The sequence below is a fragment of the Perca flavescens genome, chromosome 19 (genome assembly GCF_004354835.1).
Source record: "Perca flavescens isolate YP-PL-M2 chromosome 19, PFLA_1.0, whole genome shotgun sequence".
Lineage (NCBI taxonomy): Eukaryota > Metazoa > Chordata > Actinopteri > Perciformes > Percidae > Perca > Perca flavescens.
Window position 1 is genome coordinate 25946241 of NC_041349.1, and position 26734 is coordinate 25972974.

Genomic DNA, 26734 nt, shown 5'->3' on the forward strand with positions numbered 1-26734 from the left:
TGTGTTATTGGTGGATTTTTTTTTTTTTTTTTACTTTTTGAAACATTTCAGATAATTAAAAAAAAAAGCATTTGAATGCATCCGCCAATACATTTGCCAATTATTTTAAAATAAAAAATAATGCAGCGGAGTGTTTTTATGGACAGATTCTGCAACCTGAGGAAAAACAGCTTCCTGATTAACCCTTTTACTGCTGAATCAGATTGTGTGAAAACCCCTCTAGTGACAAGTGAGTGAAAGAGTCGCTTAGAGTGGCCACAACTGAGTACAACCAGACCTAAAAAGGATTGTGAATAACAAAGACTGTCAGGTTTCACACTGAGTCAATCTAAGAAAGAAAAAAAAAATGTATTATGAATGTCATTAGATCTGGAAGTCACTGTTGCTGTTGTAATGTGGACGTGCATGTGTTGTGTGGCTTTTTGCTATGGTGCGTGTTTTTTTGTGGCTCTTTATGCTAAACTGGTTGGCCACCCCTGTTTTATATGTACATGTAAAGTCTCAATTTAAAACTGGTGTAGATCCCAGGTGGGTCGGGGGGGGAGGGGGTCAGGAGCCCCGCCATCTAATGGTTGTCCCCCTATCTGTGTAAGTAGTAAAACAACACAACCCCCCAAAAAAAGAAACATTTTGAGTCCCCCCCTCCCTTGCCTCACAGTGGTTTGGTCCACTGCCTGCTGACTGCGCTAGACTAACGGTCACAGTCACAACGGGTAGTGACAGGAATGTAGTAAGTAGGCGGTTGAAGGCTGTTTTATTCACATTAAACACATCAGATGACATTTTTGCTGAGTAATTAATTAATTAGTCATGACAAAAAAGTTCGCTATGTTAGTGTAATAGCCTATAATGTAACGTTACCTATGTTGGATAGAAATGCACCCACTACAACTAACGTTACCATGGCGATAAGCCTAACGTTATGTGTGTGAACTGATGTTAGGGTTAATATTGAAGATCTACAGATGTGTTTAGCTCAATATGAAGTTAAGTGGCTGATCAGTTAAATTTATCCTCTGTCCCAGACGAAACTTAATATTTATGTGCAGGACGCAAGATCATTTTATAAATAATATTCGCGTGGTGAACCTATGAAACTATAACTCATATTTAGACATCTGACGTTAAAGATTTGTGTTGTTGTTGTTGCCCAGATTAAAACGGCAGAAAAATACAAAAACATAAGATCCTTTTTCAGTACAGCAAAACGCCAAGTAAGTACAATATGCCTCCTATTAAGACAATTTGGTAACATCTTTATAAGAATGGGTGCTTATGGAAATACTAACGTCACTATGTCACAGGTAATAAGGAGACAGAAAGAAGTGAGGGACAGGGAGACCAGGGACAGTCAGGTGTAGAGTCTCAGGTAAGTGTGTTGAGCCTAGGTCATATTTTTGGAGGTGTGTGGCTGTCAGGGTGAGCAGATGGCGACATTACATACCCCACTATGGCCAACCGTGGTAAAGTTGGTTTTATATTGGACATGCGGCTTGCAATTTTGACCTATTCATGTCAAAATACTTCTGATGAACTCAGCTAATTCCCCTACACATAACACAAGGCTTCTTTTTTTTTTAAAAAACATCCTTTAATTTTTTTAATATTTTTTAATGTAAAAAACATGCTATACATCTATTATGTGGCTTGACCTTTTGACCTATTCATGTCAAACCACTTTTGGTGAACTCCGCTAACTCCCCTACACATAACACAAAGCTTCTTTTTTCAAAAAATACATCCTTTAATTTTTTTAATATTTATTTATGTAAAAAAAATGCTATAAATCTAGCCGCATAATAGATTTATAGCATTTGTTTACATAAAAAATATTAAAAAAATTAAAGGATGGGTTTTTTTGAAAAAAAGAAGCTTTGTGCAATGTGTAGGGGGGTTAGCGGAGTTCATCAGAGGTATTTTGACATTAATAGGTCAAAAGGTCAGGCCGCATAATAGATTTATAGCATTTCTTTATATTAAAAAATATTTTCAAAAATTAAAGGATGGGTTTTTTGAAAAAAAGAAGCTTTGTGTTATGTGTAGGGGAGTTAGCTGAGTTCATCAGAAGTATTTTGACATGAATAGGTCAAAATGGCAAGCCGCATAATAGATTTTTTGAATGTGTCGAATATCCAATGTCCAATATAAAACCAACTTTACCATGGTCTATGGCCACCCCAAGACCCGCCCTTCAATAGCATTTATTGGCTAGGCGTCCATGAGAATGTAATGTATCCCCATTTGTACAGGTCCTATCCCCTGGCCAATCGGCTATCCTAACCTTAACCACTCTTGGTGAAATGCCTAACCCCAACCAATCGAGCTGCTTCGTAGGACGGGTCTTGGCGTGGCCATAGTGGGGTTCGTCATTTTGCGAGCAGATGAGCTTTACCAGTGGCTCACTAATTTACATTACGATCAGCTAATTTAACAAGTGTACAAAAGCATTGCATTTCTTTTATATGGGGACTCTTTTTTCAAAATAAGTCCATTAGGCCTATGTTTTAAGGTATTTTTGTGGCTTGATTGTAAACAACTTAAATATAAATACATGGTTTTAAAGAAGAATATTTTGGTCAATTTAGTCAGCTTTTTTATTGAATCAAGAGAAACACTGAAAAGAAGGATAATGGTACAGTCTCCATGCTACACCAATAACAAGTATAATTGTGGCTGTATTATTTGTGTCCCCTTTCAAAAATTGCTCTTCAGAAATTTTATGTTTATTGTCCCCCACACACACACACTTTTAGATCAGATTTACGCCCATTATTTAAAATGTTCTAATCTAACCTATTTTGAACCTTCCCACGACAAAGGACCTGTACTGTTACTGTTACTGCCTGACTCAGATAAGACCTGTTGGCATTGCAAACACATTGTTCCAGGTCGCCTACTGGGGCTTCCTTTGCTTTGACTGCAACATGGCCTCGGAGTTTGGAGCGTGTTTCTGTTTCCCCCTGCTGGATATGCTGTGGACCAACCGTCACATGGTGTTTAACCAATCATGCACTCCACCCATTTCCATTTCCATAAGGGTGCAAATACATCTGGGCCCAAATGTACAGTACAAATCTGGAAAATCAGACCTAACTAGCCTAGAATTCTTATATGGATGCATATTTGAGTCGACTTCTGTCTTGATGATGGAAAAGAACAGGAGGTTTAAATTGTTTTAGACGGCATATAATGTACAGTACATGCCTGTGTAAATACATGATGCAATTTTTGCAATACATGTCACTTTACCTGCATAAAATCAGTCTTTGGAATGTGTTGAATCAGCGTCAAAGCTATATAATTAATTGGATTTTATGTTACCCTGATATTTTTTCAAATGAAATATTCTACCGCTTGCTGGGAGGACATGCAGGAAGTTTCAGAAATAGCACTTATGTCCTGTTCTAAGGTGGGACAATTTTTTTGCTCTTAATCAAAATGTAAAAATAAATGATGGGTCCCTAAACTGACTTCCTATACAGTTTAACTGGCTATTTGTTTATGCTGTTCTAAATACAACTGGGCTCCTGTTTATCAAACTCAAAAGGATTTTTTTAACTGAAGTAAACAAAGCTTTACTTTAACAATAGCCGCTTTCCGACCGGAGGGATTTTTGCAGTTCCTAGAACATAAAATTCCCAGAACCTTTTTTTTCTCGTGTTCCGACTGGACCAATTTGGAGATTTTTAAGTTCCTCTGGCCGCAGTTCCTGTATCTCTTTCAGCTCCTACTTCAGGGAAGGGTCTTATCGCTGTTCCGTTTTCAGCATAGGGACCTAGGTCAACAAGGGTCGGGTTTCCTGTACAGACAGATCAACAACGGGACAATTTTAACAGTTTTCGGCATCTTATTCATCACTAAATTCACTTCTGACAACGTTTTAGGCAAGACATGAACTGTTTAGCTTTCGAATAAAGGCAGTCTTGCGAAAATTGATGCAGAATTAACAATTTGCTTCAAAGTTTTCAGAGTTGAGAAGCTCCTTGAAGTGAGGCGACAGCCAGCAGGCACCTGCCCCGGCCGCAGTGGCATTACGAGCCAACACCGGGCCCCTATGCACGGCCCCCCTTCTACAACACGTGATGACGGCGCAATATCCACGAGTAGGCTACCATGAATAGGACAGGATAGGATCATAGAGACACAGCATATAAGAGATGAGATGATGTTTGTGAACTGAACAGTACGGCAATCATGCTAATGAATACAATCACCTTTTCAGCAGATGTCTTATTTACAACACGATGGAGCAAGCAAAGCCGTTTTGTGTTCATGTGCGGGCGGGATTTATTCAGTTTGATAAATCCCATGGTAAATCGGCTGGTTTGCTAAACAGGGAGGGACTATAAATCCTGTCTGTTTTCTGTATTTCAAGACCGAATTGCTCCACAATATGAATACAGATTGATCACTTATGTTGTTGTCTAATCACAATATTACACTTGAGGAGGCCTACACTTCGAAATTAAACCCTCTCATGTAATATGGCTTAAACAAACGTCAACGTTATACGCTGATGCAGTTTTAAATGTTTTATTACCACGAGTTTACAGACACGTCTCTGCTGATTCTCACCTTTGCACACTGTTCTGAGATTGAACGTGTCCCGGCTCTCTCTCTCTCTCTGATGCGGGTTTGTGTGCTTTTCTTTTTGCATCGTTTCTTATTCGCAGCGCGTTTGTGTATTTGGTTGTGTTGTGTGTATTTGCAGCGCGTTTGCTGAAGGCTGCTGAATGTGTTGTCAAATTAATGAAGTTGTTTTCTTAATTTGCTTGTGTTTTGTCTATTTGCATGTGTTTTCTTAAGGTGCAGGGCGTTTTCCCCTGTCGGCCACCGTATCTATTGGCTATAACCGCACTATGCAAGTTTGCGAGATCGGGTAGCGGATCTGTAGCCTGGCTCCGCCCTCCTACTTACTTCCGCTCAATTTTAATTTCCCTTCAGTACTACGTCTGGGTTCGGGGGAATAGTCTTGGGTTTTCTCCAGCCAAATTTTTGCCGGTCCAATCAGCGAACAGAGGGAGTGGCTGAGAACGATGACGTTGAGGCCGTGCGCTAGGGTTGTAGTTCCGTAATGGCGGCGGAGAAAGATGCGACCGAAGCCCTTCGGTCCGTTGTGGCAACGCTGCCGAAAATATCCAGAAGTTAAAGCCTGAGCAAGAGCAATCTTTGCCGAGTTGTCTTGGTGGCCATGATGTTGTGGCCCTCCTCCTCACGGGGTTCGGGAAAAGTTTGATTTTCCAGCTCGCTCCATTAGTGGAGAGGTAGGCTAAGGCTAACGCTAGTGATGCTAATGCTAAATATAAGCCTTGTCGGTCTCCCCTCTTGTTGCACATGCGCAAACGTTAGCGATTGGTTATGGCAGGTCCAATAGTTTTAAACTTCAACAGAGTACCCGCCTTCAAGGAAGTTAACACTTGTCAATGGAGAGTGGCCAGACTCTCTGTACAAATAAAAATGTACGAGAGTCCGGTAGGACCAGGCTAGCAGATTTGTAGTTCGAATGAGACATAATGGACACAATTCCGCTTCCAACCTGTAGGGGGACCGAAGAGGAAAAGTGCTTTGGTGTTGCTTTAAGATTGCTCTTTCGAGGATTCTTGAATGTAATTATTGTCGTAAACTCTGTGGGGTTTGCGGTTATCTTGACCTGACTGTTGTTCCCTGGCTCAGGTTTATATAACTCTACAGAGGCAGAGGAGAGGAGGGGAAGGCTGCAGCTAACTGATATGACTGTTGAATACTGACCAGTGCTGTTATTGTAATCACCAATGCGCACTTTTTTTTCTCCCTCTGCTGTGTGACCTTCTGCTGCTTCCTCCTTACCTCGTTCCCTGCCACTCCTGTCTCACACACTCTGGCTGTGTCCCATTTTGGCATTTACCCAAGTTCTCCTTAACGTTCCCTCGCCAATCCGATTGTCAAGTCTGTGCATTGAACTTGTCTGAGTTCTCAAAGAGGAATCTACAAGAAACGTAAAGTGTCATCCAAAGATGTGAAATGAGCTGCAATTTGGAGCTCTTTTTGAGTAACTTTGCATTGAGGATACAATATACTACTTTGGCAAAACAAATATATATATATATATATATATATATATATATATATATATATATATATATATATATATATATATGGCTGTTGGGACCACAGCTGCTATTAATGATGTGATCAATTAAAAACCTCTCAGAGGTTACTGCTATACTTCAAGAAAGAGTCACATGCTTGTTATTGTGTCCTATTCTTTACTTTTCTTAAAGCAACACCAAAAATTCTTTTGTACCTTAAAATGTTTCCAAAATCGTTCCAGTGGCTCATCAACTCGTAACGGCACTTCTGCATTCGCTTTGCGGCCCTCTAACTACGGTGGCCGACAGGGGCAAACGCCCTGCAACTGAGGAAAACACATGCAAATAGACAAAAACACAACCAAATTAAGAAAACATCTTCATTAATTTGACAACACGTGCAGCATTCAGCAAACGCGCTGCAAATACACACAACACAACCAAATACACAAACGTGCTGCGAATAAATTAGAGTCGGGTATGGCTGCATAGTAAAAATGTAGCCGTCTCATGCCCTCCCGTCCATAGACTGTATATTAAATTCATATTATTATTATTATTAATAACATAATATATTATTAATATAAAGTCTACGCTCCCGTCTCATGCCCTCCCGGCTGGTGCAGTCCCCTAGCTTTGACTTTTCAAAATAAAAGCTTGCGTCTGATCCGCTCTTCTTCCTTTGCCGTTTTGGATGTTTGTGAACTGAACAGTACGGCAATCATGCTAATGAATACAATCACATTTTCAGCAGATGTCTTATTTACAACACGATGGAGCAAGCAAAGCAGTTTTGTGTTCATGTGCGGGCGGGATTTATTCAGTTTGATTGACCGAATTGACAACACAAATGGCAAAACAAATATATATATATATATATATATATATATATATATATATATATATATATATATATATATATATATATATATATATATATATATATATATATATATATATATATATATATATATATATATATATACATATATATATATATATATATATATATATATATATATATATATATATATATATATATATATATATATATATATAGAGTGGTATGGTGAAGACAAATACATTCAAATGACAAATTCTAAATGTTTGATAACTCAAATTTCAGTCCATTAATATGCACTCTACCTTACTTTTGTATGCTTTTACCATTGACCTTTACTCTTAAAGGTGCTCTAAGTGATGTGACGCGTTTTTTAGGCTACAACATTTTTTGTCACATACAGCAAACATCTCCTCCCTATCTGCTAGAAGCCTGTCCCCTGAACACACTGTAAAAACCGACAAGAAGGAGCTGGTTGAGTCATGAATATGCATTGTGGAAGTAGCCTACGTGCTAACGCTGCTGCAGTGATGGCTCAACCAGCTCCTTCTTGTCGGTTATTGGCTGGAACACTGTTTGTTATTTTTGGTGGTGCAGGTTGGTACAGTTTGTTTTTGTTGCCGTTTCTGGAGCCTGGGCTGCCTACAGAGACCGCGTTTTTTTACAGTGTGTTCAGGGGACAGGCAGCTAGCGGATAGTGAGGAGATGTTTGCTGTATGTGACGAAAAATGTTGTAGCCTAAAAAAAACGTCACATCACTTAGAGCACCTTTAAATACAGCACAGACCGTTGGGAGTAGGTATTTAACCCACATACTGGACTTTGACGTGGTAGAAACGGGCCTCTGTGTGTAAAAGTTACGCTGTATGGAAACACAGATCTTGGCTCACTCTAATTGTTTCTCCATGTTGTTTCTCCCAGGGAATGTCCAGCATGATGATCCCTATATTCCTGACAGGGCTCTGCTTCCTGTTGCTCGGGCCCACTTGTTGCAGTGGCAGCAGGATCCTAGTAGTGCCCTTTGATGGCAGCCACTGGATCAATATGGAGGTGATCCTCCGAGAGCTGCACTCCAGAGGCCACATCATGACTGTGCTACGCGCTGACAAGAGCTGGTACATCCCTAGTAACTCTTCCATTTTTACTTCAATTGATGTGACCATGCTGGAGGATAAGGCGGCGGACATCAACTTATACAATAAAATACTACTAGATGTTATGGAATGCCGCAGGTTGCCGACGTTTATACGGACCTTCTATCAGCAGTACTTAATCACATCCATGTTGGCAAAGGGCCATGAGGTCATGGCCAGATCAGTTGCTACAATGTTAGACGACCCTGTTTTTATGAAAGAAATGCAAGACTCTATGTTTGACTTAATATTAACGGATCCTGCTCTGCCTATAGGTGTTGTTTTGGGTAGTTACCTCAAGCTGCCAATGGTTTTCAATGTGCGCTGGATTAATAGTGGAGAGGGCCATTTGACCATAGCTCCCTCTCCAGTCTCCTATGTTCCCGTATCAGGAAGTGAACTTACCGATCAGATGGATTTTCTGGAAAGAACCAAGAATATGTTACATTTTATCTATAGTTTGGTTGCACAGCACGTTTTCATTAACCCTGCCTACTCAGATGTGTTCCAGCGGTATTTCCCTCCTGGAACTGACTTGCTGTCTTTGCAGCTTGCAGCTGATATCTGGCTGGTGAGGACGGATTTTGTCTTTGAGTTCCCTCGGCCCACCATGCCCAACGTGGTCTACATAGGGGGGTTCCAGTGCAAAAAGGCTGATCCTCTTCCTGTTGAGCTGGAGGCCTTCATGCAGAGCTCTGGAGAGCATGGGGTTGTGGTCATGTCTTTGGGGTCTCTGGTGTCAGCCCTGCCTCGTCAGACTACAGAGGCCATTGCTGCTGCTTTTGCTCAGCTACCTCAAAAGGTGTTGTGGAGGTTTGTGGGTGAAAAGCCTTCATCCTTGGGGAACAACACCCTTCTGGTTAAATGGCTCCCTCAGAAAGACCTCCTGGGACACCCCAAGACCCGTGCCTTTGTAGCCCACGGAGGCACCAACGGCTTGTATGAGGCCATTTACCATGGCGTTCCCGTTCTGGGCCTGCCACTCCTCTTTGACCAGTTTGACAACCTACTTCGGCTAAAGGTACGTGGGGCAGCTCGGGTAATGGAGGCCAACTCACTCACCCAAGAAGACTTCCTGGAGGCTGTAAAGGAAATCCTGGAGACTCCCTCATACCGTAACAACATACAGCGTCTCTCACAGTTACACCATGATCAGCCAATGTCTCCTATGGCCACCGCCATCTTTTGGATTGAGTACGTTATCCGGAACAAAGGAGCGGCCCATTTGCAATCAGCAGGTTTTAGTCTGCCTTGGTACTCCTACTTCTGCCTGGATGTGGCTGTTTTAATTATGGCCCTCATTGGAGCCTTTGTCTGGGCTTCAGTCTTAGCCTGTAAGGTTCTCTGCTGCCGAAGTTCTCGGAGAAAGAGCAAAGCTGAGTAACTAATTCAAACTTATTACTTATACTTAATGCCTGCTGTAAGGGAAATTATACTGCACAATTAAAAACATTGTCATGTTTGGACATATGTTTATTATATGTAATATTTATTACAGATGTGCTAAACTGCACTGCATGTATAATCAGGTAGTATTTTTTCTTTGTTAATCATAAATCTTTTCCATGTATCCTTTACTCTACTGAACCTTAGCCTGATTGTTTTTGAGAGACATGCATGTCCAAGAACGGTTTGTCATATAACATAGTGTCCTCTAAGGGGCCCCTAAGGGAAGTTTTTTTTTCTTGTGGACGATGATCTTTTGAGAGAACCTAACTGAGTGTTCCTTGGTTAGTTAGTAACCAACAGAAAGGTCAACACAGATAAGAACCAGTCTTGGCCAAAGGGAGTGTGAACAAATAAGGAAACTAGAGGTACCACTCCAAGGTACAAATGATGTGAAAAGTTTGGAAACGTGGGGGGGGGGGGGAGGTACACGGACGCCAAGTACTGATCTTTTATTATATAAATCAATATTTTATTATGTAAATTGAACATGAGAATTTAACTTCTAACCCTTAACCCATAATATCGTATCGTGTGGCCTCTGGTGATTCTTACCCCAAATTTCTGCATCTAATTCTAAACTTTTGAATCAATCTCAGAACCCATCGATCTGATGACAATTTAGCCTCTGGGTGCAACAGCCAATATTTAGGGGGTTACGGTGTAGCCAGTGGATGTCTGGGCCAAAACTTCCTCTTCTCATCACCATACTATAGTCACATATTTTTATGAACTAGTGTCATGGTGATGATGCTCTATCTTCTGCAGCAGTAATAATAATACACTTAGGGTTAGGGTTAGAGCACCTTTCAGAACACATTTAAAACACAAATATAATAAAATAAAATAAACGCCTAAAATACATGAAGGGCAAAATAAAAATAAATAAACAAGAAAAAAAAACTATGAAATAAACAGGCAGCTCAGATAAAATCAGGATATGCTCTCTAATAAAGTACATTTTTAGAAGCGATTTTAAAAAAAAGACACTAACTTAGACTCATTTCCTTGTCATTCCAGAGCCTCAGGCTCTGACTGCAAAAGCTCTTCCCCTGTTTAGTTTTCAGCCTGGACTCCAGAAGAGACAGAAGACCTCAAAGTACGCGAAGGTTCATAAGGGATTAAAATGTCTGAAATCAAATGTGGATCCAGCTCATGAAGAGCCGTAAAGGTCCAGTGTGTAATGTGTTTAGTTGTTCATTATCAAAATCTGTGTTGCCTGTTCACAAACTTGTCCTTTTTCATGAATATTTACCACCACCATCAAGTCCAAGTATTCCTTTTGGCTTAAAGGGGTGATAGAACGATTATATAGGGTATTTCAAACTGTTCCTTATGGTCTCCTAATAGGGTATATAACATTGGTTGGGCTGAAAATGGCCTGGTTGATATTTTATTGGCCCTTATGCATCCCTGTGTTTTGGCCCTATTTGTAACAAGAGCTTTTCTTCCAAATATGGTATGGTCATGAATATTTAGATGAGCTGCGCGCTGATTGGTTGAGCGAATCCCCATACAGACACATTAAGAGACGTGCGCTGATTGGTTGAGCGAATCCCCCATACACACACATTAGAGACGCGCGCTGATTGGTTGAGCGAATCCCCCATACACACACATTAGAGAAGCGACAGAATCTCATATTCCAGACACTGCAATGTTTCATTACCATATTCACTTCTGAGACTTTTTTATGCCAGAAATCAACTATATAAAGCTCAAATATGGGCCGTTTTACGAAAATTGATGGCTAATTGCAAATTTGGTAAGACGTGTCGGACTTTAGGAGCTCCACACAGTCTGACGAGAAAGCGGCAGCCTGCTGGGTTGCATACCCAGGGCAAAGTCACCCTTTGTGGATTAGCTACTGCACTACCGGGGCTCCGCGGCCCGCTGCCGGTATAACTATAATATATTTACAGTTTGAATTTCGTCATGCCACTTATACAATATCTACCTAAAAGTCTTTTAAAGCTAACAATGGTGTCCGATTTCAATTTTATAATTTTTTGTAAATTTCAGAGGAATTCTAAGAAGAAGCTAGCCAGCTCTCATTGATAGAGCTAGCTCTATCCAGCCGCAGGCTCTATCAATGAGACTCGCGGACAAGAGTCGTTTATTTCACCGGTCGTTTGTTTAAATAACTCAACACATAATAATTACACACATTATAAGATTAACTGGAACCTGTGGTAAGAGATTGCTGGCGTAACTAGCTCGCTGACCGCACTCTCACCCACACACACGGGCCATTTAGCAGGAAGAGGGGAGCTGCAGGCCCTGGAGCTCTGTCCAGGCAGCGTTTGTTAGTCCATTAACCGACAAAACGGTGACTTTGCGCGGGTATGGAGTGCCGTGGGCTGCCAGCCATGTCGGAGCTCAATCGAGCTCACAGCAGGCCGAGGTCTGTGAAGGAAGGCAGGCCAGGCGGCGAGGCAGCTACACAGGCAGCACCGGCCGCTGAACTCCGACACACAGTCAGCCAAAATTTGCAATTAGACATACATTTTCGTAAAACGGCCCATATTTGACCTCTACATAGTTGATTTCTCGCATAAAAAAGTCTCAGAAGTGAATTTAATGGTAAAATAGCAGATGAACAATGTATACAATTTCTGAAATCTGCCCAACCTAGAGTCAGAAGACTAGCTGATCTCAGGTCAGTTGTGTAGCCTATGTAAATGTTGGGGCGTGACAAAGAGAGAGACTAGAGCAAAATGAGGAGGAGCTGCCGAGTTGACGTCAACTAGGCGGCTTGTTGAGATTTGCCCGTTTTCAGAGGCAGTTTCAAATTGTGAGATTTGCAGAGAAAAGAGATGTCAGTGGGATTTAGAGGTTCAATGTATGTCCTAGTTACCCACTAAACTATTCAACTATGACAAGATAAAATCGGTTTTGCATTCTATCACCCCTTTAAAAGGTCCCATGACATGGTGCTCTTTGGGTGCTTTTATATAGACCTTAGTGGTCCCTTAATACTGTATCTGAAGTCTCTTTTATATAGACCTTAGTGGTCCCTTAATACTGTATCTGAAGTCTCTTTTATATAGACCTTAGTGGTCCCTTAATACTGTATCTGAAGTCTCTTTTATATAGGCCTTAGTGGTCCCCTAATACTGTATCTGAAGTCTCTTTTATATAGGCCTTAGTGGTCCCCTAATACTGTATCTGAAGTCTCTTTTATATAGACCTTAGTGGTCCCCTAATACTGTATCTGAAGTCTCTTTTATATAGACCTTAGTGGTCCCCTAATACTGTATCTGAAGTCTCTTTTATATAGACCTTAGTGGTCCCCTAATACTGTATCTGAAGTCTCTTTTATATAGGCCTTAGTGGTCCCCTAATACTGTATCTGAAGTCTCTTTCCCGAAATTCAGCCTTGGGGCAGAATTACAGACACTATAGGCAGTCCCACAATGAGCTTTCCTTAGTATGTGCCATTTCTGTGTCTGTAGCTATTGAGGAGGAGAGGAGGGGGGGGGGTTACATGGCTACTGTTGGGAGTAGCCATGTAACCCACATACTGGACTTTGACCTGGTAGAAACGGGCCTCTGTGTGTAAAAATTACACTGAAACAGATCTTGGCTCACTTAGGATCTGGAGATCAAACCATATGTCTGGATTTTGATACAAGACCAGGTGAGGCATTTGACTAACTTTTAATTGAACAATCTAACAAATGACATACATATGAGCTATACCTTAAAGTAACTGGGTTTTACAACTCTAATTGTTTCTCCATGTTGTTTCTCCCAGGGAATGTCCAGCATGATGATCCCTATATTCCTGACAGGGCTCTGCTTCCTGTTGCTCGGGCCCACTTGTTGCAGTGGCAGCAGGATCCTAGTAGTGCCCGTTGATGGCAGCCACTGGATCAATATGGAGGTGATCCTCCGAGAGCTGCACTCCAGAGGCCACATTATGACCGTGCTACGCTCTGAGAAGAGTTGGTACATCCCTAGTAACTCTTCCATTTTTACTTCTATTAATGTGACCATGCTGGAGGATGAGGCGGTGGACATTAACTTTTACAATAAAATGCTACTAGATGTTATGGAACGCCGCAGGTTGCCGACGTTTATACGCACCTTCTATCAACAGTACTTACTCACATACATGTTGGCAAAGGGCCATGAGGTCATGGCCAGATCAGTTGCTACAATGTTAGATGACCCTGTTTTTATGAAAAAAATGCAAGACTCTAAGTTTGACTTAATATTAACGGATCCTGCTCTGCCTATAGGTGTTGTTTTGGGTAGTTACCTCAAGTTGCCAATGGTTTTCAATGTGCGCTGGATTAATAGTGGAGAGGGCCATTTGACCATAGCTCCCTCTCCAGTCTCCTATGTTCCCGTGTCAGGAAGTGAACTTTACGATCAGATGGATTTTCTGGAAAGAACCAAGAATATGTTACATTCTATCTATAGTTTGGTTGAGCAGCACTTTTTCATTAACCCTGCCTACTCAGATGTGTTCCAGCGGTATTTCCCTCCTGGAACTGACTTGCTGTCTTTGGAGCTTGCAGCTGATATCTGGCTGGTGAGGACGGATTTTGTCTTTGAGTTCCCTCGGCCCACCATGCCCAACGTGGTCTACATAGGGGGGTTCCAGTGCAAAAAAGCTGGTCCTCTTCCTGTTGAGCTGGAGGCCTTCATGCAGAGCTCTGGCGAGCATGGGGTTGTGGTCATGTCTTTGGGGTCTCTGGTGTCAGCCCTGCCTCGTCAGACTACAGAGGCCATTGCTGCTGCTTTTGCTCAGCTACCTCAAAAGGTGGTGTGGAAGTTTGTGGGTGAAAAGCCTTCATCCTTGGGGAACAACACCCTTCTGGTTAAATGGCTCCCTCAGAAAGATCTCCTGGGACACCCCAAGACCCGTGCCTTTGTAGCCCACGGAGGCACCAACGGCATGTATGAGGCCATTTACCATGGCGTTCCCGTTCTGGGCCTGCCACTCCTCTTTGACCAGTTTGACAACCTACTTCGGCTAAAGGTACGTGGGGCAGCTCGGGTAATGGAGGCCAACTCACTCACCAAAGAAGACTTCCTGGAGGCTGTAAAGGACATCCTGGAGACTCCCTCATACCGTAACAACATACAGCGTCTCTCACAGTTACACCACGATCAGCCAATGTCTCCTATGGACACCGCCATCTTTTGGATTGAGTACATCATCCGGAACAAAGGAGCGGCCCATTTGCAATCAGCAGGTTTTAGTCTGCCTTGGTACTCCTACTTCTGCCTGGATGTGGCTGTTTTAATTATGGCCCTCATTGGAGCCTTTGTCTGGGCTTCAGTCTTAGCCTGTAAGGTTCTCTGCTGCCGAAGTTCTCGGAGAAAGAGCAAAGCTGAGTAACTAATTCGAACATAACTTATACTTAATGCCTGCTCCAAGGGAAATTATACTGCGCAATTAAAAACATTGTCATGTTTGGACATATTTATTATACGTAATCTTTATTACAGATGTCCTAAACTGCACTGTATGTGTAATCATGTATTTTTTCTTTGTTGATCATAAACCTTTTCCATGTATCCTTTACTCTACTGAACCTTAGGCTGAATGTTTATGAGAGTATAACAAATTTAAGGGTTTCGGGATGTGCATGACCAAGAAAGGTTTGTCATATAACATAATGTCCTCTAAGGAGCTCCTGAGAGAAGTGGTTTTATCTTGTGGACCATCACCTTTGAGAGACCTAACTGAGGGTTAGTTGGTTAGTTAGTAACTAACAGAAAGGTCAACACAGATAAGATGTTTCTTATCTGTCTTGGCCAAAAGGAGTGTGAACAAATAAGGAAACTTGAGGTACCACTCCAAGGTACAAATGAAGTGAAAAGCTTGTTTTTGGGGTGCACATTTCAAACTAACCCTTCCTGTCTGTACCATTCTCGAAGCATTAATAAAGTGTAACAATAATAAGATTTTTTTCTGGTTCCTCTTTTGCCAAGGTATAACAACAAAATTGTCACGACACTGCCCAGTGTTTGCTGGGGAGATAAACATTCACACATCCACAAATAAGTGGATTTTGACAGCAACTGACTCTTTTTTAGAAACATTTCTGCTAGATGTTGGGGGCGGGGGGGATCGATACAGCATAGTATCTTGATATTTTCCATGGCAATGTATTGGATACACGGACGCCAAGTACTGATATTTTATTATATAAATCAATCTTTTATTATGTAAATTGAACATGAGAATTTAACTTCTAACCCTTAACCCATAATATCTTATCTTGTGGCTTCTGGTGATTCCAACCCCTAATTTCTGCATCAAATTCTAAACTTTTGAATCAATCTCGGAACCCATCAATCTGATGACAATTTAGCCTCTGGGATCCAAGGGATCCATTTTGATGTACATTTTGGTCACCCTTGGGCAGACACGTCTGTATGCTCACGGTTGTCTTATTGTCATGAGAGTTTGTTCACTGTTTGAATAAAGCTGCATTTGATTTGAATTCATCAGACTGGTCATCATCTTTGAAGTCTCCCAACATCATTTCTGAGTCATCACCCGATAACAATGACTATGTTATATTAAAATCATATGTGCAAACTCAGAAGGGCTGAAAAAGGTGACACACCTCTTCTGTGTTTTTCAGACAATGGCAGCTACAGTCTGGTGTTCCAATCCTCTACAGTGAAATACAAACACACTTTTACACCGTTTAGTTGTCAGCATTTTAACCGTGTTTACTCCAGCTGCTAGCTAACCGTAGGCTAACGTTACCTGCTGCCAAGTGTAGCGTTAACTAGCGTCCCATGCAGCAATGTTTCAGTTGCCTCTAACGTCCATTTTCGGAGCATCACAGAGAAGCGCAGTCATTTAAGTGACACGTAATAAGGCACCGATATCCACGTTGCTATTCGGTCCGGTAGATAACGGTCATTAAGGCACCGGTGCCGTATTAGCGCCCGGTCTGTGCAGGTGCGATGGATCGCGTGCAAACCAATAGGATGTCGGAATGGTATATGTTTATACTTCTCAACCAACCACAATCAAATTCACTCTATCCAGACGGCGCGATTTATCTGGATAGATTTTTTTTTTTGTGTGGGTTTTTTTGAACAATGACAAGCCGGAAGGAAAACAAGCAAAACTGTAATAGGAGTAACAAGGCTATTTTTAAAATGTAAGGAGAATATAGTACAGATAATTGCGTGAAAATGTAAGGAGGAGAAGTTAAAAGTATGCTGTAAAATAATTACTCCAGTAAAGTATAGATATCCAAAATTTCTACTTAAGTAAGGTAACGAAGTATTTGTACATCGTTACTTGACACCTCTGGAAATCGAATGTGGAGCCAGCTCATGAAGAGCCTTAAAGGTCCAGTGTGTAATGTGTTTAGTTGTCAATGGGCAACACAGATTTATCAAAATCTGTGTTGCCCATTCACAAACTTGTCCTTTTTCATGAATATTTACCACCACCATCAATTCCAAGTATTCCTTTTGGCGTAAAGGCTACCATAGCTGTAATACGTACTTTGAACAAATACATTGAAATGACAAATGCAAAATGTTTGACAACTCAAATTGCAGTCCATTAATATGCACTCTACCTTACTGTTGTATGCTTTTACCATTGACCTTTGTTCTTAAATACAGCACAGACTGTTGGGAGAAGGCATTTAACCCACATACTGGACTTTGACTTGGTAGAAATGGGCCTCTGTGTGTAAAAGTTACACTGAAACAGATCTTGGCTCACTCAGGATCTGGATATCAAACCATATGTCTGGATTTTGACACAACAAAACCAGGTGAGGCATTTGACTAACTTTTAATTGAAGAATCTAACACATTACATACATATGCGCTATACCTTAAAGTAACTGGGTTTTACAACTCTAATTGTTTCTCCATGTTGTTTCTCCCAGGGAATGTCCAGCATGATGATCCATACATTACTGACAGGGCTCTGCTTCCTGTTGCTCGGGCCCACTTGTTGCAGTGGCAGCAGGATCCTAGTAGTGCCCGTTGATGGCAGCCACTGGATCAATATGGAGGTGATCCTCCGAGAGCTGCACTCCAGAGGCCACATCATGACTGTGCTACGCTCTGCCATGAGCTGGTACATCCCTAGTAACTCTTCCATTTTTACTTCTATTAATGTGACCATGCACGAGGATGAGACGGCGGACATTAACTACTACAATAAAATGCTACTAGATGTTATGGAATGCCGCAGGTTGCCGACGTTTATACGCACCTTCTATCAACAGTACTTAATCACATCCCTGTTGGCAAAGGGCCATGGGATCATGGCCAGATCAGTTGCTACAATGTTAGACGACCCCGTTTTTATGAAAAAAATGCAAGACTCTAAGTTTGACTTAATATTAACGGACCCTGCTCTGCCTATAGGTGTTGTTTTGGGTAGTTACCTCAAGTTGCCAATGGTTTTCAATGTGCGCTGGATTAATACTGGAGAGGGCCATTTGACCATAGCTCCCTCTCCAGTCTCCTATGTTCCCGTGTCAGGAAGTGAACTTCACGATCAGATGAATTTTCTGGAAAGAACCAAGAATATGTTACATTCTATCTATAGTTTTGTTGAACAGCACGTTTTCATTAACCCTGCCTACTCAGATGTGTTCCAGCGGTATTTCCCTCCTGGAACTGACTTGCTGTCTTTGCAGCTTGCAGCTGATATCTGGCTGGTGAGGACGGATTTTGTCTTTGAGTTCCCTCGGCCCACCATGCCCAACGTGGTCTACATAGGGGGGTTCCAGTGCAAAAAAGCTGGTCCTCTTCCTGTTGAGCTGGAGGCCTTCATGCAGAGCTCTGGCGAGCATGGGGTTGTGGTCATGTCTTTGGGGTCTCTGGTGTCAGCCCTGCCTCGTCAGACTACAGAGGCCATTGCTGCTGCTTTTGCTCAGCTACCTCAAAAGGTGGTGTGGAAGTTTGTGGGTGAAAAGCCTTCATCCTTGGGGAACAACACCCTTCTGGTTAAATGGCTCCCTCAGAAAGACCTCTTGGGACACCCCAAGACCCGTGCCTTTGTAGCCCACGGAGGCACCAATGGCATGTATGAGGCCATTTACCATGGTGTTCCCGTTCTGGGCCTGCCACTCCTCTTTGACCAGTTTGACAACCTACTTCGGCTAAAGGTACGTGGGGCAGCTCGGGTAATGGAGGCCAACTCACTCACCAAAGAAGACTTCCTGGAGGCTGTAAAGGACATCCTGGAGACTCCCTCGTACCGTAACAACATACAGCGTCTCTCACAGTTACACCACGATCAGCCAATGTCTCCTATGGACACCGCCATCTTTTGGATTGAGTACATCATCCGGAACAAAGGAGCGGCCCATTTGCAATCAGCAGGTTTTCGTTTGTCTTGGTACTCCTACTTCTGCCTGGATGTGGCTGTTTTAATTATGGCCCTCATTGGAGCCTTTGTCTGGGCTTCAGTCTTAGCCTGTAAGGTTCTCTGCTGCCGAAGTTCTCGGAGAAAGAGGAAAGCTGAGTAACTAATTTGAACATAACTTATACGTAATGCCTGCTGTAAGGGAAATTATACTGCACAATAAAAACATAGTATCTTGATATTTTCCATGGCAATGTATTGATCCATGGATGCCAAGTACTGATATTTTATTATATAAATCGATCTTTTATTATGTAAATTGAACATGAGAATTTAACTTCTATCCCTTAACCCATAATATTGTATCGTGTGGCTTCTCTTTTTGAATCAATCTCAGAACCCATCAATCTGATGACAATTTAGCCTCAAAGGCAACAGCCAATATTTAGGGGTTATGGTGTAGCCAGTGGATATCTGGGCCAACACCTCTTCTTCTGCACACCGGCCGTTGTTTACATGGTTTCAGATTAGCAACTTGAGAATAACAGCAAGAATAGAGTTGGAGTTGAGAGACTATGTCTCTGACCGGATTGTTTCTCTGCATATGAATGCAGATACATGTTAAAAAAACTAATAAAAAGCACATTAATTGTCAGAAGATAGCAAATGGTTTCCAAGATTGTATTTCGACCAATGTGCTCCACCGTTTTTTGCTCTCCACACGGACTATTTACCTGCATGCAACCAAAGCTCACTCGAACATGATTGGTCAATACTACTTGGACTACAAACGGAAACCGGAACGCTTTCGATACCAAAATCTTGTCCCGTTGCCTACAGATTCTGCATGTAGGTATCGGTTTATAGAGATTCATTTTAAATAAATAAAGGTCATAATCATTGTGTATTATTGTTTGTTTGTTCTAGATACAGACAATCTTATTTGTAACAAAATGTAATGAAATGTTTTTAACAGAGACAAAGGAATACCAAAGATAAGTCAAAATGTCAGTTTTGTGAAAAAATGGGGAGCAATTTTTATATTAATTAGCTTAAAATGTTCAAATGTAAAAAATCAAAGTCTGCTATTTTCAAGCTTTTCTATGTTGGTTTCCATAATTGCAGTTCTATTTTGATTACAAAAAAAACAACTTTATGGGTAAAGTGTGTTTTCAAAATGATCTGACCTGAGAATAAACAGGTGATAGGTGGTCTAACAACCCAAATTGAGGTTTTGCTTACCTAACAGTAGCACATGTACAGTATATTATCATATCATTCAGAATGTTTTATTAAAGATCTGACAGATACAAATGGTGACAGCCTCCATGTTACAGCCTGATCTTGGTGAGCTTCTCATTAGTTTCGCCCACTTCCTGTTTGACACAAGCTCTTTGCACAAAGATAAATCTACTAAGAGCTCACATATTAGATACGACACACTTATATTTTGTCTTACAGCATGTGCTAAGATACCAAGATAACATCAATATGATATGTACATAATAATGACCTACAGCCATTTTGTCATAATTTTATAAATTTAAAAAGCATGTGTGATGGGAAATGTCAGAAAGCTGTACTGCGCCGTTAAACAGATTATAATTGCAAACACACATGGGGTCTTATCATGAGATGATCACAGTTCACACTGCCAACAAATACAAGATTGTGGTTTTTGTGTTTTTGTAGCTGCCAAATTTGGAAAAGAACCTGAGATCGTGACCAAGCAGAGACTAGAGCACAGAGGGGAAATGCTACTTTGGTCACTAGACTGTTGCAGAGCTGGAAATTAATCGCCATATTATGGTCACATATTTTTATGAAATAGTGTCATGGTCATGATGTTCTGTTTGCTGCAGCAGTAATAATAGGCCTAATAAACTTTGGGTTGTGGGTTTAGGGTTAGGGTTATAGCACCTTTCAAAACAGTTAGTGCTTCGCCAAAAAAAACAGAACACATTTAAAACACAAATATAATAAAATAAACGCCTAAAATACATGAAGGGCAAAATAAAAAGAAATAAACAAGAAATTAAAAAAAAACTATGAAATAAACAGGCAGCTCAGATAAAATTGTGATATGCTCTCTAATAAAAGTACATTTTTAAAAGACACTGACTTAGACTAATTTCCTTGTCATTCCAGAGCCTCAGGCTCTGACTGCAAAAGCTCTTCCCCTGTTTAGTTTTCAGCCTGGACTCCAGAAGAGACAGAAGACCTCAAAGTACGCTAAGGTTCATAAGGGATTAAAATGTCTGAAATCAAATGTGGATCCAGCTCATGAAGAGCCTTCAAAGTCATCAATAATCTTAAAATCAATCCAAAAGCAAACCATCGCACATATTAAAAAGGCCTATGTACTGAACTTTTGCACATTCCCTCATCATTTTTGCAGATCCTGCACAAAACCATACAGCCAAAAACTGTTGTTTTGCGCATATTTGTTAGTGTCTTACATCTCTTTTGTTGTAATATTTCTATTATTCTTGTATGTTGCTGTACTATGCTTTACTGTTTTATCGTATGCATGAAACACCAAGGCAAATTCCTTGCAAGTGAAAATGTACTTAATAAATCCTATTCTTAATTAGATTATGAACAGGGAGCCAATGGAAAGAGGCTAAAACGGGTGTCAAGTGATCGTACCTCTTGGTTCTGGTTAAAAGCCGTAGTTCTGTACAAGCTGTAGTTGTTTCAAAGTTTTTTTTGATTACGAAAGACAAGGGAAGAAAAAGAAGCAGGAGCTTCACTATTTGCTTCACAACGTGCCATGCCTTTTTTCTCAAACAGCTTCCAGAAGCACCGAACAACTAGATATTAGAAGAAAGAGCATTATGTTCTTGTAGTCCTTGTTCATGTAGTTGACCTGTCAGCAGTATACTGCCTTTTTGAGTGGCAAAAGGATGTCGCAATGAGCTTGCAAGCTTGTTTTCTCACTGCAGCTTCCTGTGTGAACTTATTTTGCAGAACTCCGAGACCATCTCTCTATGTGCATACAGTGTGTACAGCTCCCGTATTCCATTGACAAGATCAAATTCCTGCAGCCAGTCTGTTGCAGTAACTACTTATTATGCTGGGAGCGTCTTCAGGGACACTTCCCCCTTGAGTTTACTTATTTTCTATGCCGTGAGCTGATATATGTCATGTTTAATGTGGTTTACGTAGGGGCTTGGAGATCTTAATGCAGATAGAGTGGTAGTAGTGACTCAGGGGACTGGTCAGTTTATAAGTTACAATCTTGGATTCTTTAATAAATCAGAGATTGGTGACATTTTAAAGGAAGGGAAAGGCAAAGTGAGTGATTAGACCCTCCTCCATGCTAAACCATGTAGTAAAAATACTGCCTAACCGCCCAATGTCTCAACGTACCCATTCTTCTCTAAAACAATTTCAATTGTGTACGCTTTTTTTTCTCTCCCACTGGTGCCTGAGCAAAGTTCACCCTGGGTAAATTACACTCATTCAGTGTCTACTACCTGGATTAATGAAATAAGTCACTTTCATGAGAGGGGCAACGTTTTCAGCATTAAGTGTAGGCTCTACATTCACTTTCACAGCAATACATTTGCTTTCAGGGCTGTTTGTTTGCTCTCTTTTTCTGTGGTTTGTAATCTTATCTGCCAATCAACTCTCTTGTAAATCTCACACACAAAACAAGCTTGACTTAATGTGGTGGGAAACACACTTTTTGAGTCCCCATATACAGTACAAACACATTTAACAAGATAACCATGACACATTTAAGTAATACAAATTTAAAGCACTCAACTAAAATAACATTTCTACTCACATAGTAAAAAGAATCAAATGGGTTTAAAAGTAATTTAAAGACACCGTGATTAATGTGTTCAATGGCACACAGCCAGCAATCTAAAGGGCCTTAGTGGACACCCTACATCAGTTCCTTTCCTTCACAGCTCCTGGCCTCCTCAATCATCCTGTCTGCTACTTACTGGAGTTAGAGAGGCAGGGGGGGACAAAGAGAACGAGAGTATATGTTTTTGTTCTGGGCCAGAAAGGCGTGCTCCTGCCTCAGGATGTTGCCTTTAAAGCTGAAGAAGTGGGTTTCCTGTGGAGGAAACGATCACAGAATAGACAAGGCTGGGTCCAGACACCGTGTTCCCAACATTTCGTGAGTACAGGTCACCCAGCTGCAGAGAGGGCAGCGCGCTTTTGTGGAACAAAGCTGGGCTCACAGCCTTGAGAGGTGAGTGAAAAGTCTTGGTTTGAAATATATGGTTTAACTGCTCATGCACCTAATTATACTAAACCATCTGAGAATGCTCTTCTATCTGCTTCGCAGGCATTCGTGTCTGTCCTTGATGGATCCTGGATGCTTTGGAGACTGGTTGACTGACAGAACGTACAGGAGAATGCATTCATGAATAATATGCAACGGAAAAAGTGGATGCATTAAACGCATAACAACTGAGACTTTTGTTTCAAGTGACTGAATGGCAGTGGTGAAATGTAACTAAGTACATTTACTCAAGTACTGTACTTAAGTACAAATTTGAGGTACTTGTACTTTACTTGAGTCTTTTTTATGTTACTTTCTACTTCTCTTCCACTACATTTCAGAGAGAAATATTGTATTTTTTACTCCACCCTATTAATCTGACTGCTTTAGTTACCAGTCACTTTATAAATTAAGATTTTTGCACACAAAACACATGTAATTTATAAAATAAAATGTTTTAATATAGATTAAACTATCCAACAATGTAACGGCCTACTGTACAAGTCCAGCTGAAATGATTCGACGGTCAAACAAAGAACTGATTTGATTGTTTCCAGTTTCTAAAATGTGAGGATCTTTCTGCATATAGTACTTTGACTTTTAATACTTTAAGCACATTTTCCTAATGTGACTTAAATACTGTTACTTAAGTAACATCCAATGTTTACAGTGTGGAAATAGTACCAACCCATCATCCTGCAAGTACCTCTAGTTTCCCCATGTCAGGTGCTTGACCAACAGAGACATGTCCAATGACAGCTGCAACCTCCCGTTGGACACGGACACGTTTGGCCTGACCTGTATCTATGGCCTGATCTTCTCTTTGGGTCTCCCCAGCAACCTGCTGTCTCTCTGGGGACTGTACCATCTGGGTCGCTCCGGTGGAGGAGGCTGCCAGCTGGTCTACATCCTCAACCTGCTGCTGTCAGACCTCCTCCAGCTGCTCACCCTGCCACTGTGGATACTTTATCTCCAAGGTGGCCACCGCTGGCCCTACGGACAGCTAACCTGCGAGCTGGTGGGCTACGTGTTTTACGTAAACGTCTACGCCAGCGTCATGTTTCTGTGCCTGATAGCGCTGGACCGCTGCCTGGCCATCGTGTACCCGCTGAGCAGCCGCAGCGTGCGGACTGTCAGGGTGGCAGCAGTGTCCGGCGTGGCCGTTTGGACCCTCACCTTCCTGTTCTGCCTGAGCGGGCTGCTACCGTCTGTGTTTGACGCCGACAGACTGCTGTGTCTGGAGCAGTACCCCGTCAGCCCCAGATATGCCCACTTCAAGATCACCACCGTGGTCCTGGGCTTCCTTCTGCCATGTTCCATACTCGGGTGAGTTAACCCCAAGGTCCCAGTGATGATACTAAAACATGTTATGTCACGTTGTCTTTCCAAACCTGTCTATGAAAAGGTTCTTTGGTCAAATGAGTCTGATCTTTTCCAGTGCTAAAGAACTACTTTCTTGTCTAAATAATTCAAGTGGTCAAATTTGTCAAACAGCACAATGGAAATTTGGAGACTATTTACCAAAACCTGAAGTTGAAGTAATTCAATAAAATGTATGGGGACAATTGCATTACACTAAAAAATGAGATTGAAAACTGAAAACACAGAGTGAATGTACAAAACATCAGTGAAACCCTCGGGATACAGAGTTACTGAGCAACATTTTTTAATGTTTCTTAGCAACGCATTCTCATGAATGGGTTCATATACCGTAGGAAAATGTGTGCACAACTATTCGTATGATATTTATCAAATGTCTGTAGCGGAGCGCTTCCAGGACTCAAAAAGTTAGCTTGAGGTGCTCTTCGGATGGGATAAACATAATAATAAGGAAACTCCAAGGCACTCTCTTTTAGAAAAATACAAAGCCTTTATTTATGGCTTAGTCATCATAAATCTTAAAGTACTCCGACGCGTTTCGGCATACAAGCCTTACTCCCTGAGGAAAGTTTGTATGCCGAAACGCGTCAAAATGACGGTGACCTCCGACCGGTCACTTGACAGTTAAGATTAGCAGTTGTTACAGTTACGCTTAGCGAAGAAAAGGTGACTGTCAGCCAGATACCATACACCCTGGGCGACGGTCATGACGGTGGCCGATACGGTTGAGTTTAGCCGACAAAAGTTGCCTATCGTGCGGCGACGACAGTTAAGTTTAGGCACCAAAACGACTAGTTAAGATTAGAAAAAAAGCTTGTGGTTTGGGTTAAAACACCTTTCACCTTAAGTAGTACTCCCGGGACACAAACATCCATTTCCTCTGTTAAAGTCTTAGGTTTTCCACTTAAAGCAACACTAGAGAACTTTTCCAGCTTCGGTCCCCCTACAGGTTGGAAGCGGAGTTGTACATTACATTATGTAAATTTGCCAGATCGGGTAGCGGATCTGTACTTCGAATGAACTGGACAATGTAATGTAATGGACAATTCCGCTTCCAACCTGTAGGGGGACCGAAGCGGGAAAAGTTCACTAGTGTTGCTTTAACTTCTTCCGGGATACAAACAACCCTCCTCACTACATCTACGATCTTTGCGCTCTTATACAGCGGCAGTCAATGTGGTGCACACAGCAATAAATACGTGGAATACATACGAATTAAAGTGCATTAGTTTTCGTAGCTATATGCACAAATGGCAAACAGCCAGTTGTGAGTGGTACAGTTTAACAAATGAACTGGTATAACATCCTCCAGCGACATTAAACCATTTTGCATATTCTGATGGCCGACACGCTGACTTCTCATCTGCAACTCTGCTTCCTCCCTTAGCTACACCTCAGCCCACATTGGAGTGACACTCCGGCGATCTCCTTCCCTCTCCGACCACGAGCGGCACAAAATCGTAGGCATACTAGTCGTGATCACCATCAATTTCATAGTTGTGTTCGGACCCTACCACCTCGTGGGCGGATACAGATTTGTGTCCTTGCTGCTGACTAATGAGCCCTGTGGATTTGAGCGTTCCATTTTCCTCATCTATCGCCTGTGCTACGGCCTGACCAGCCTCAACACCCTGCTGGATCCCCTCTTCTACATCTTCCTGTGCCCTGATGCCCGGCTAGAGCTGCAAAGATCCCTGCCCTGTTTGGGAAGGGGGCAAAATACCGGCAAAAAGACTGCCCTCAGTTTCAGAGCTCACCCAGACAACAAGAGGGAGAGTGAAACTGGACAAAATAATCTAGCAATATAACTTGGATTTGACCACAGAGCGGACTCCTTGGATTTAGTCAAAGCAATTGCGCCACCCAGTGGAAATGCACATTCCAGTTTCAACTCTCAGTGAATACATGAATTGAAAGCTGATAACAGTTGCACTTGTTGATCTAAATACAGTTTTAGTAGGACGAAAATAAAAACATTTGTATGCAGCACACAGATCTGAAAGAGCAAAGACTCGAAAGTGCTGCTTACATAAACTCAACACTTAATTTAGTAGAAATATATCAAAAACCCATTCTTTTGTGATAACCATATCCATACCTTGAAAGGAGAGATATACATCTGATTCACCTATTTACTAGACTTTCGAACAGTGTATGGAAATGAACCAACGTTTTTTTTTTTTTACTGCAATGTTTACAACAATTAAAAAATCATCTTAATCACTTGTTTACTGTCTTTTTTTTTTTTAAAATAGAATGGGTGTGAATTAGCCTGCTCCGGAAACAAATGCATGAGTGTGGTTG

The 26734-nt window shown here is 41.5% G+C and overlaps 2 protein-coding genes and 2 pseudogenes across 3 annotated transcripts; all 4 read left to right on the plus strand.

Annotated features, from left to right (window-relative positions):
* The first annotated feature begins 665 nt into the window (after positions 1-665).
* Positions 666-9480, plus strand: LOC114545563 (UDP-glucuronosyltransferase 2B31-like). Of its 2 annotated transcripts, XM_028563928.1 has the most exons (4): positions 666-730; positions 1155-1214; positions 1305-1369; positions 7831-9480. In XM_028563928.1, the coding sequence occupies exon 4, from the start codon at positions 7834-7836 to the stop codon at positions 9424-9426; it is 1593 nt and encodes a 530-aa protein (XP_028419729.1). In that variant the 5' UTR covers positions 666-730; positions 1155-1214; positions 1305-1369; positions 7831-7833; the 3' UTR covers positions 9427-9480. The 2 variants fall into 2 exon arrangements, with proteins under 2 accessions (XP_028419729.1, XP_028419727.1); XM_028563926.1 differs by lacking the exons at positions 666-730; positions 1155-1214 and adding an exon at positions 3963-4103 and having other exon boundaries at positions 1328-1369.
* A 3768-nt stretch (positions 9481-13248) lies between these two features.
* LOC114545678 (UDP-glucuronosyltransferase 2B15 pseudogene) lies at positions 13249-15428 on the plus strand (annotated as a pseudogene).
* A 1958-nt stretch (positions 15429-17386) lies between these two features.
* On the plus strand, positions 17387-18970 carry LOC114545429 (UDP-glucuronosyltransferase 2B15 pseudogene; annotated as a pseudogene).
* Positions 18971-23348: 4378 nt separating this feature from the next.
* Positions 23349-26608, plus strand: si:dkey-165a24.9 (probable G-protein coupled receptor 132). The gene is made up of 2 exons (XM_028564389.1): positions 23349-24376; positions 25818-26608. Exons 1-2 carry the CDS (start codon positions 23796-23798, stop codon positions 26236-26238), a joined length of 1002 nt encoding a protein of 333 aa, XP_028420190.1. The 5' UTR covers positions 23349-23795; the 3' UTR covers positions 26239-26608.
* The last annotated feature ends 126 nt before the right edge of the window (positions 26609-26734 follow it).

Coding starts and splice junctions, on each gene's coding strand:
- LOC114545563 (XM_028563926.1), top strand. CDS start 4,083: ATGACGGCGCAATATCCACGA. Junction 4,104..7,830: donor TGACGGCGCAATATCCACGA/GTAGGCTACCAT, acceptor TGTTTCTCCCAG/GGAATGTCCAGCATGATGAT.
- si:dkey-165a24.9 (XM_028564389.1), top strand. CDS start 23,796: ATGTCCAATGACAGCTGCAACCTCCCGTTGGACACGGACACGTTTGGC. Junction 24,377..25,817: donor CTGCCATGTTCCATACTCGG/GTGAGTTAACCC, acceptor TTCCTCCCTTAG/CTACACCTCAGCCCACATTG.